At 38.1% G+C, this 12,184-nt stretch overlaps 1 protein-coding gene across 14 annotated transcripts in view; it reads left to right on the forward strand.

The window, feature by feature from the left end:
* Positions 1-12,184, forward strand: part of LOC140209900 (ankyrin repeat and SAM domain-containing protein 1A-like) — a 409,914-nt gene that overhangs the window by 380,646 nt on the left and 17,084 nt on the right. For 10 of the 14 annotated variants that reach the window (XM_072278542.1, XM_072278543.1, XM_072278544.1 and 7 more), the window contains 6 exons: positions 1,409-1,534; positions 2,944-3,015; positions 3,103-3,189; positions 8,394-8,531; positions 9,815-9,991; positions 10,787-10,888. In XM_072278542.1, coding sequence (XP_072134643.1) covers positions 1,409-1,534; positions 2,944-3,015; positions 3,103-3,189; positions 8,394-8,531; positions 9,815-9,991; positions 10,787-10,888 — 702 coding nt within the window. The remainder of the gene's footprint in view (positions 1-1,408; positions 1,535-2,943; positions 3,016-3,102; positions 3,190-8,393; positions 8,532-9,814; positions 9,992-10,786; positions 10,889-12,184) is intronic. The other 4 variants (XM_072278549.1, XM_072278553.1, XM_072278556.1 and 1 more) reach the window with 1 other exon arrangement.

The following is a 12,184-nucleotide window of genomic DNA, read 5'->3' on the forward strand; positions in this document are numbered from 1 at the left end:
CGAAGAGCCTAATTCTGCTCCTATGTCTTATGGAGTACAGAAACAAGATTAGAATGGCCCTGATGAGAACACATCCAGAATATTGTAGGCAGTTCTAGTGCCTTTATTCAAAAAGGATACAACAGTACTGGGAGGGCAATAATGATTCACCAGACTGATTACCCGAATGGCAGGACTGTTGAAGAAGGAATTGTTTGGCTAGGGCTGTATTCAGTAGAATTTATAGGAATGAAGGATGGTTTAATTGAAACACGTGACAGATTGGATTCATGGAAAATTGTTATTCTGTCTGAGAGATATAGCACTATAGCCAGCATAATTAAAGACCCTCAATGCACTGTTATAATGAATTGGTCTGTATGAACAAAGTTCAAAATAAATTTATTATCAAAAAACATGTATGTTACCATATGCTACTTTGAGGTTCATTTTCTTGAAGGCATTTACAGGAGAAAATAGAATAGAATTTGAAATGAAAGAAATAAAATAAAATAGAATTTGCAAAAAACTATACATCAACAAAGGCTGACAAACAGCCATTGTGCAGAACTGCAAATGAAAAACAAGAACGCGTTGTCAAGAGTCCTTGAAAGTGAATCTGCAGGTCATAGAATCAGTTTGGAGTAGTGGTGATTCAAGTTATCTATGTATGTTCAGGGGCCTGTTGATTGTAGGGTAGTAACTGTTCCTTAACCTGGTGATGCGGGACTTAAGACTTCTGTACCGCCTGCCCGATGGTAGAAGCGAGAAGAGGTGACGATCTGCATGGCAGGGATCTTTAATGGATGCTGCTTTCTTGTGGCAACACTTTATGTAAGTATACTCTGTGGTAGGGAGGGCTTTGCCTTTGATAGATTAGGCCGTGTCCACCACTTTCTGTAGCCTTTACAGTTCTGGACATAGGTGCTTTCATACCAGGCCGTGATACAACCAGTTAGGTGACACTCCTCTGTTCATCTCTGAAGTTTTTCAAAGTTTTTGGTGACATACCAAATCTAGGCAAACTTCTAAGAAAGTAGAACTGCTGTGCATCTTTTTTGATGACACGTGCTGGTCCCGGTACAGATCCTCTGATATGTTAAAACCAAGGAATTTAAAGCTGCTGACTCTCTCCACTTCTGATCCTCTGATGAGGACTGACCTATGGACCTTTGGTTTCCTCCTCCTGCAGTCAATAATCATCTCTTTGGTTTTACTAACATTGAGTGAGAGGAGGTTGTTGTGGCACCATTTAACCAGGTTTTTAATCTCCCTCTTGTATGCCAATTCATCACTGAATTGCAAGACAAGTTTTCACTGTATCTCAGTGCAAGTGACAATAATAAACCAATTTACTAATATGTGACTATTGCACAGTTTCATTTTTATTAGCATGGCAGCAACCAGCTTTGTTTTGTCATTCTTCCAGGAAGATCGACGCGAGTCTCGAATAACACTTCGCCCACCTAGTTTAGCCACACCATACGCTCCTGTTCAGAATTGGCAGCACCAGCCAGAGAAGCTTATTTTTGAGTCCTGTGGCTATGAAGCTAATGTGAGTATTTAGAACTGGATTTTTTTTTTATTCATGACATTAATTAAGAAATAAAACATATCATTTTTGCACAATAGGTGATATACCTAATTTAGTCTTTTACTTTTGCGATAGCATTGCCATTTACTTGAACTTTGAGTTAAAAATTATGGAGAGTAATGGTTGGAGCGCATTTGAGACAATTCACCACTAAATACTCTTAATGTTCACATTGACCACATCTTTATCGAAGGCTACTCTTTTACCAGTGTAATTGCTTATGCTAAGGTATTCTTTTAAACCTATGTTACATTTATCTTTGTGAACAGTCACATTATACAGTTTTGTGTTATGAAATGTAAAGCAATATTTCTGCTTCCATTTTCATGTAATGTTAAGGCTTTATAAGACACTGGTGAGGCCTTACTTGGAGTACTGTGAGCAGTTTTGGGCCCCTTATCTAAGAAAGGATGTACTGACATTGGAGAGGGTTTTAAGGAGGTTCATGAAAATGATTCCAGGACTGAAAGGCTTATCATTATGAATGTTTGATGGCTGTTGTTCTGCATTCACTGACATTCAGAAGAATAGGGGGGAATCTCATTGAAACCTATCGAATGTTGAAAGGCCTCAATAGAATAGATGTGGAGCGGGTGCTGCCTATAGTGAGGGAGCCTAAGACCAGAGGAGACAACCTCAGAATAGAGGGACGTCCATTTAGAATGGAGATGAGGAATTTCTTTAGCCAGAGAGTGGTGAATCTGTGGAATTCGTTGCCACAGGTGGCTGTGGAGGTCAAGTCATTGGGTACATTTAAGGCAGAGGTTAATAGATTCTTGATTAGTCAGGGCACGAAGGGATATGAGGAGAAGGCAGTAGATTGGGGCTGAGGGAAATGGATCAGCCATGATGAAATGGCTGAGCAGACTTGATGGGCCAAATGGCCTGATTCTTCTGTATCTTGTGGTCTTATGGTCATACATGAAAATGTGTGGTTTATTTGATCTTTTGTTGACTCTTTTAATGGGGAAGAAGTTACTTCTCCAGAAATTATCTGAGGTTTCCTTTTACATCTATACTTTTTAAAAGAAGTGTCTAACTATTCATAGCACTTATTTAAACAACATAAAAACTGAGAAACCTTTAATTTAAAGAACATTTTGCAAGATACACTCTACTTGGAATTCTAGGCAGGTGCACGTATCGATTATAACCGTTTCGATGGCAAACTCTGCCATCTTCTTCAGGGGTGATGCCTGGGTATGTCTGGTGGGACAGTTATGATTCATAACTATATCTAGCTAGAAGCCCGAGAAGAGTTTATTTATCATATATGCCAGGAAAGCACTAAATCCTTTTTTAACATTTTGCAGGTTAATTCAATACAACTTGTTGAAACTATTGCAATTAACTATCTTTATTTGTTGCAGTATTTGGGTTCCATGCTGATTAAAGACCTAAAAGGGACTGAATCAACCCAGGATGCTTGTGCAAAGATGAGGGTTTGTATAAATAGTTCACAAATTGATCCGGTATTTAGAATTACGCCATGTTTACGTCTTTAATGCATCTCTTGTGCTTTTGTCTAGAAATCTACTGAACAAATGAAAAAGATACCAACTATTTTCCTGTCCATCACTTACAAAGGCGTAAAATTCATTGATGCATTTAACAAGGTATTTGTGGAATTATTAAACATCATTACTTTATATATTCTACTTTTCAGTCAATTTTAAAGAATTTTAGATTCATGCGCAGATTAAGTTGACTTAGCTTTTGTATTGTATCCATTTATTTTACCACTGCAAGTTTAGAATATCCCAATATATACTGAGAGATTATCTGAATTATAATACACTGAAATCTGATGTTTACAAAACAAATTTGGTAAACTTTTTTTTTCGGAAATAATGTCTTACTGCAGAACAAAACCTTCAGCACTGAACCTTATGTTGTAAATAGTGATTTGGTTTTATAATGTGTGTGAAATGGAAAACATCATTATGATAGACATTTTTTACGTTACCCTGATAACAAAATAGTGCAAATATAATAGCAGATCTGTGACCAGAACAGTAACTGTTAACTTGACTTGTGTCTGCCTCTTTCCTCTCAACAAGGTAAATTACACTTTTCCTTTGGGGAACTGACATCTCAGGACTTTGTTTTTGGATAATTTGAACTATGTTTTAAGTTATTTTGTGTTCCTACTTACTGGAGAGGTTTACCCAAATGGAGCTGGAAGTGACTGGCATTTTTAACCAGTTGCTCAGTTGTGCTATTGCTGTTGGCTGCAAGTCTGATATAATATTTTCAATGTCACACTTTCAATAGTGGGATTTTGAATTCTTTGCCTTGCAAAATGCTGGAATTTCTGTTAAACTACATTAAAAATCATGAGCTAATCTTTCTATATGTTAACATCAAAACACTCACTCAGTAAACCAGTAATCTAAGACTTTATGGAGGTCCTACAAATATTTCCACATTGCACCATCAGAAACATTCTTTCAAAACAGCTTTACAGTCCTCTTAGTGCTTTCCTGAAATATCCTGATTTGCCTAAGACACAGACTGCACTTTACTGCAGGAATAGTCATTTCAAAATAGACTAGAATTTCCTGGCATCAGTAACCCACTGCACCTACTGCTCACTTAGCTACAAGCCTGTGCTTCCAATGCAGAGACCAGGGTGAAAGCGTTCTGCAAGATCCATTCTGCTTTTCATTGGCAGGGTTTCTTGAAATGCAGGCCTATGGACATAATTAACATCTTACAATTCAGCCAAAAGAAGCAACTATTAGACCTGCCGTAAAAGACTTCAAAAGCTGTTCTACCATGTCAATTGTAACCTCTTGCCAAGACTTGCAAAAAGCTGTGCATGTTTTAGACATTCAGAAACATCCAGTAAAAAACTGCAGAGAATTGTGGGTGCAGTGAAGTGCATAGAAACATGCCTCCCCTCTGCGGCCTCAGTAAAGCAGCCAGAATAATCAGGCATTCTCTCCTCCTTCTAACATTGGGCAGATGATACAAAATCCTGGAAAAACATACTGAAACCCCTTTTTACCAGGTGTCTCTAGAAACACAGATGGTTAGCCCCTCACTAACAACCCCATGTACTCAGCAGTGAGAGACCACCTTTCTCAAACTCCTTAGGTCTAGGGTCTATATGACTTGGGTCCCATCAGACCAGGAGAGCTGGGATGTCTTGACCACCCACACCCCAACCTGAGCAAATGCTGCCCACTTGCATTCCTGTCAGCAAGAAATACCAATCGTACACTGCATGCAATTATAAGGAAAATGTATTTATAAATATCAACTTAATCAAACAGTTGTTAAAGAAGAAAGAAAAAAGGAAAAGGGCTCATTATAATTAAAACAGTCATATTTGAATAAAGTTAGAGCTCAGATCTTCCAAATTTGGCACGATGAATGTCCTTGTATACACAGCACCAACTCCTACTTGCTGATCACTAATAGAACTTTCCATCTTGGACTTCGTCAAATCGCACATTCCAGTTGGATTGAATTCTACCGCTGGTGCTCTCAATCTTCTTCTCTCTTCATCTTCCACCAAAAAACGAACCTCAACCCCTTCAGTGTCCATCACAAAACCTCTCCACCCAGCTTTCTCTAGAACCTTCTCCCAATTCCACCATCCTGATTGACTGACCCGGTATTTGTAAGCTGAACGTTGCAACCTCTTATCTTTAATGGTAGCCCAAAATCTACCAGCAGAACACCCTGCTTCTACAGAAAACTATTAAATTAAATACCGTACAACATTAGCAGTAAAAGCTTAACCAGGGTGTTACAAGATAGGTGGATAGTTTATTGATCCCGAAGGAAATTACTGTGTCACAATAGCATTACAAGTGCAGAGATATATAAATATATAAATGTTAGAAGAGAAATAAGAAAGAATTTAAAAAAAAAGTTACCTCAAACAGGCTAACAGGAGGGGTCATCACTTCCATGGCTATAGGTTGACACCGAGGGTAAGAATGACCTCATATAGCACTCTTTGGAGCAGCGGGGTTGTCTTAGTCTATTACTAAAAGTACTCCTCCGTTCAGCCAAGGTGGCATGCAGAGGGTGAGAAACATTGTCCCGAACTGCCAGGATTTTCCATAGGGTCCTTTGTTCTACCACAGTCTCCAGTGGAGCAATTGTCAAACCTCCTGAAAAATTGGGTAAACTCATTAGCTCATTCACGGCTGCATTCAGAGGCTCTACAGCTAGGGCCTTGAGGTCAGTGATGTTCCTCATGCCTCTCCACACTTCCTGTGTGCTGCTCTGCCCAAGCTTGTTCTCCAGCTCACTCCTGTATTCCTCTTTAGTCACCTTGATCTTCTCCTTTAGCTCCCTCTGCATGTTTCAATTCCTCCCTGTCTCCTGATCCTAAGGCACCCTTTTTGTGGTTGAGAAGAGGTGACCCATAGTTTGTTAGGAAAGCAGCGAACAGTCCTTGATGATATTGCAGTGTCCACACAGAAGTTGATGTAGCCAGTGATTCAAGTAAGACCACTAATGTCCTCCCCATATGGTTCACAAAGCACATTCCAGTCAGTAACTTCAAAGCAGCCCTTCAAGTTCTCGATGGCCTCTGGAGCCCATTTCTTTACTATCTTGGTGGTAGCTAGCTGTTGCTGTACTTTGGGCTTATACAAGGGCATGAGTGAACTAGGTTGTGGTCTGATCTTCCAAGTGGGGGGAGAGCTGTGGAGCTGTACGCATCTTTAATATTTGCATACAAGAGATCCAGTGTTTTCTTTTGTATGGCACTTGACAAACTGATCAAAGGTGGGTAGGGGTGCCGAGAGAGAAACATGGTTGAAGTCTCCCTATACTGCAGTGAATGCATTGGGATGTTGAGTCTGAAGTCTCACGATGATAGTGTGAATGATGTCACACACAGCATCGGGACTGCGTCGGAAAGGCAGAATGTAAACAATGAACAATATGGTGTGGCTGAACTTGCGCAGGAGATAATACGGATGCAAATTCACGGCAAGTGGATCAAAGTCCTGATAGCAGATTCATTCTTTCACAGTAATGTGACCGGGATTACACCATCTGTTGTTCACAACCACAGCAAGCCCACCTCCCTTTCTCTTACCGCACTGTAGATTAACTCTGTCTGCTAGTATCATTGAAAGCCCATTCACAGTAGTGCTGGAATCTGGGATTCACTCATGTAACCGTGTCTTGGTGAAACACATAACAGTGCATTCCCGATATTCATTCTGTTTCCTCGTGAGTACTACTAGTTCCACCATCTATTTGCCAGCATTCTTACGTTCCCCATAAGCAGGAGATATAGTTTATATCTCCATCTCGATGCAACACTTTTTACCTAATCTGCAGTCTCAGGATCTCCATCTCAGCTTGTTCAAAATATTGAGCTTCTGCTGGGCAAACAAAGGCTGCTTCCCAGCTGCTAGTAGCTGCTCCCTCATATACACAATTTTGCCTCCACTACTGTAGTCAAAGCACTCAATGGAATAAAGTATTCTGAGTGCTAGAAGGATGTTGAAAATGTTCTTAAACAGATTAATGTTCATTGGTATTTTGCAGTATTACTAGCCAGTACAAAAAAAACAAAAGAAACGCGCTACATAACGATTAGCCAAACAAACACACAGAGCTACTGTAACGTGCTGCCACCTTGCACGGCGCATACAGATACAGTACCATCACCCTCAAGGACAGTCTCTAATCCATTGTTATAAGACTTTTGAACGATCCCCTGGTACGATAAGATAGACTCTTGACCTCACAATCTACCTCGTTATGGTCTTACACCATATTGTCTGCCGGCATTGCACTTTCTCTGTAGCAGTTTATTCTGCATTCAGTCACTGATTTTTCCCTTCTACTGCCTCAATGCACTGATGTGATGAAATGATCTTTTGGACAGCTTGCAAAAGAGTTTTTCTCTGAGCTTGGTACATATGGCAACTTACCGATGATTTAAATGCATTTGCTGCAAATGGTACTGTTTCAGCTTGTGGAGTTGTCGTTGTTACAGTGGGCTATTGTAGAAACCTAGAAGGAAATTTGTGGAGTTCAGCAGTGGAAATTTTGGGACTTCATAATGAAGTTTTGTGATGGAATCCCAAACCTCGTAACATGTAACGTGGTAAATTCTGCCAGTTTCATTTCCCCAACAACTACAATGCTGTTGCCTGCCATTGCCTTAAGAGTTCTTATTCAAATTATAATGAGATTGATCTACGTGATGTTATTGCATCATCGGACAGCTCTGTGCTGGCAGGACTTTTCATGTTTGCCATGCAGTATTAATGTGATACAAGCCCCAAAAGACATACTGTAGCAATTATTACTTCTTTATTCCATGGCACTATAATATGTATTTTGAGTAAAGTCAGTTTGAGTGAAAATGCTATTTATGTAGAGCTAGAAGCTTTGTAGTATAATAAAACTTGGTAACAGGAAAAGGCTTGCAACAGGCACATGTGACATGATGCAAAAGCTTGAAGTGAAATAAATACAGAAAAGACTGGAGATGCTCAACAAGTCCATAGCATTTATGGAGAGAGAAACAGTTACTATTTAAGGTCTTCATTTGATGAAGGATCATTGAACAGAATCATTAACTCGTTTTTTTGCCATTTTCATAGATGCTATCTAATCCCTTGAGTATCCCAGTCTTATTCTGTTTTTATTCCGAATTTCTAGCAGTTGCAGTTTTTTGCTTTTCAAATTTTGACATGACTTGTTCCAATAAGTGCTGCTCACTGTGGTATTTTCACTACTTTTACCTTCTGCATCCACAGTTTGTTTGTTGTGATGTTTTTTCCTGGAATCATAAAGTTTTTAAGGTATTTAATAATGTTTCTTTCATTTGTAGAATATTATTGCTGAGCATGAAATTCGCAATATTTCCTGTGCTGCCCAGGATCCTGAAGATCTTTGTACATTTGCCTACATCACAAAAGATCTACAAACAAATCATCATTATTGCCACGTTTTCAGCACACTTGATGTAGTATGTCATATCCTCCTTTAGTATAATAGGAAGTACAAGTATTGTGTTTTTCTCTAAGATTCAAGCCATTAATTTTCAATTCTCGGGTGATAACCTGTCATTGATACCAATTGTGAAACCTGGCACCTTTCCCACTCCCAACACTCCTCTTAAACATAACTGATAAGCTTTGATTTATGCTACTGGTGTTTTAATAGTAATTAACATTTGTAATATCAGGAAATGCTTCCCAAATTCAACTCAGAAAAGACAGCTTGGTGGGAGGTAATAACTGTATATTTAATAAACCTTCATATATTTTAAAGCTTATAGTTTTGGACAGCTTTAATATTTTACCACTTCTCATTCAAAGTCATTGGTTGAAATGTCGTAGGTTGCTTGATCACAGCGAAATATTTTAGTAGATGATCACCCTGAATGTGAGGAATTTGGGAGGTGGAGTGCAGGAGTGTTTGGTTCTGAAAGAAGGAATTTTGCAGGATGAGACTTTCCAGTAGTCATTAAAAAAGAAATGGTATGTAAAATGAAAGCAGCTGTTAAGCTATGAATGTCTGAAAACAAATCAGTACTTCAGGAAGCTCTTTTGAAGGCAGGCTCAGCATATACAAGAACATACCAAAATACAGGATAGTACAAGGGACAATAGCTTAATTTTCTTGAATTTGTGCAATTCAATCAGGTAGTGTTTTTTTTGTTTTAATCTCTACTGAGGGCTGCGAAACGTGAGTCACTTTTTTCATAAAATACATCATAAGATGCAACTGCAGGGAAACTATCCAAGGCTAGGTCCATTGATATGATTGTTTTCAATTCTAGGATTCAGGCATCCTCTTGCTACTCTCAGAAAGCACTGAGCAATAGGGTAGATTTTGACTTGAAACTAGGGGACACCTTGTGTTTGAGAGAAGCAGAGTCAGATCTTAAGATGTTCTGTTTCAGAGATGAGACAGAGACCTAGAGAAATATTAGAGATATTTAAAAATTATGATCATGATTCTTACAAACTGGATTCAGCTGCTTGGAGACCATGTCCAGTTCTTTGATCTTATAATGGTGATTTTTAATATGTATTTTTGTAGTAGCAAACATCATGCATGTCCCGCATGATCTTCATTATAGTCTCACTGGGAAGGTCAGTGCATGGATTTAACGTAAGAATTTACATATTAGTTAGCATAAAAATAGAATAGTGCTTATTGGCTAATAACTAAACGGTTTATTTCAAGAGAAAATACTAAGATGCAAAAAAATTGAAGTAGCATTTTTATTGCTTTCTTTTTCAGAATTTAACCTATGAAATAATCCTTACACTAGGACAGGCATTTGAAGTAGCCTACCAACTTGCACTGCAGGCCCAGAAACCACCTCAGATATCTCTTGCCACAGCTGAAGCAGAGTCCACAGAAGCGAGGACATCCAAGCCAGTCCCCAAACCGCGGTCCAGCATGAGAAAATCTGCTGTAAGTTACACTCCTAAAATGACTTAATAAACTTAAGAAAATTCTGGTTTGAATCAAGAAAAATGCTGCCAACATAATCAAAGGCCCCACCCAAGCTGGATGTTTTTCTGCCCCCTCCCATTGGCCAGGGGATACAAAAGCCTGAAAGCACGTGTGACTAATTTCCACCGCCTCAGCAGCCTCTTTCTATTGGAATCAAATATTAATAATTTAGGTCATTGAAATATGTGTAGTAGTGTGATTAAAGGTGAACAGTGTGCCAGTACATGATACAGTGTAAGGTACCCCGGGCAGTAGTTGGCCAATGCCCCCATATCAATCAAAGTATGGATTTGAGCTCAGAACTTCAACCCACTGTTTAATTAACTGCCAGCTCGCCCTCAGTTGAGTTTTACTTCTGTGAAAAGATGTAGAACTATCACAGGGATTGAGTAAAGAGAGAGTTACTTGCATATGCTCTGGGGAATGTTGGCAGTAGGTAACTCTATCAAGAAAATACCTCATTCATATATGCCAGCACACCTCCCTTTAATAAATACTGTATGTATATTTACAGAATTAATGAACTCTCTTCAACATTATAAGTATTTAAAAGAAAATAATCAAGAGATTAAAATCGTATTTACCTTGATGTTTGTTTAAAATTGTGCTGTATCAGTTCAAATGTATAAGTGGACGGTAATTGATATGGATTCATTTCATTTATTAATGACTTGGTAGTGACCTGGCTGGATATTATAGTATGCTGTAACTAGTTCACTAATGACTGCTGTCGTTTCTTACTAAATGGACCAGGTGCAGCCACTTAATAGCAGATGCTGTTACTGTCACACGTGCACTACTCACAGGCCTTCGCTTCCTCCTCTACCGCTGCATTCGTTCAGCCAAGGAGTCCAGGTTTATCTCTATATTTATATATCACTGTTTCTTTCCAGTTTTCTCATATACATTCCCATCCATGCATGGCAGCCTGCAGCATGAAAGTACACATGAAAATTATTTATTCATGAGATCTGAATTTCTAAGTGCATTTTTTAACATACATGCTTGATTGTTCAGGAATTAACTAAAAAGTACTATAAGAACTTGTGGCTGGTGACACTGGAATGACCAAACTGAAACAAGATCATGAGATGTAAGAATAATTTCAAGTTTCTCATTTAAATACAACTGGAGCATTTTGCAAATTAAAAGTATGATTTTCAAAAGTTAAAAATAGAAATATTGTGGAAATTCCTGGGCTAAAAGCAGCACAAATGATGTAATTACAGTGGAGAAGTCTGATTCGTCCATGTTTGCCAGACTTCTATCACAGCTCCTGGCTAATCTCATTTCTTGCATCTTCTTTCATTCTTCCATTTATATTCGTCATTTTCCAATAATTCTTGTATTTCCTTTTGTCATTGAGATAAGTGACAAGATTTATTTTCTCACAATATTTATTGTTTATTTATTGTTTATCTTCCAAAAATTTTAAGGCATTGCAATAATAAACAGTATCCAATGTAGTAAATAAACCAAGTTATTAGTTATTTATAGCAAATTAAATCAAGAAAATTTCCTTAATGATTAATCTACACCATTTACCTCACGATTTTTGCTTATAATTTTAAAACAGAAGTAGACTTTAAGATTGCTTCATAACTGGTGCTATGTTCCACAACCATGATAATTTTAAGATAAATTGTGGTTTATCTTATTTGTGAATAACCTATCTGAGGTCATTGCAAGAATGTCAAGTAGCAGATGGTTAGACTCGTTAATAATAAGTTTCTGAATTCATCCTCTATTATTCTTTAACAAAAAATGAACATATGTGAAAATACTTTAATGAGTCATGACCATTTTGTTGTCATTGCCAAATTTGGTTAGTGTATGAATAGTGCCCCTCTTAAGTAACTTCCTTATTGTCATTTAAGCTTGCAAAAACTAGTTGATGTGGTTAAATATAGCAGATTATAGTAGTGATTTTCCTTAGCTATTCCTTTTAGATCTTTTTACATTTGCATGTGCTGACTGATGAAACTTCTGTCAGTGATTCACTTGCTTATAAAACAAGATTTGCGCTCAAGTAATGACCTCAGAAAAATACATTTATTCCATGCTTTTCAAGTATCAACTGCTTCTCAGCTCGAGGGTAGGATTTTAACCTGATGAGTTTAGCAAACTACAGATTTTATTATTATGAAGGAA

This window comes from Mobula birostris, chromosome 14, assembly GCF_030028105.1.
Source record: "Mobula birostris isolate sMobBir1 chromosome 14, sMobBir1.hap1, whole genome shotgun sequence".
Lineage (NCBI taxonomy): Eukaryota > Metazoa > Chordata > Chondrichthyes > Myliobatiformes > Myliobatidae > Mobula > Mobula birostris.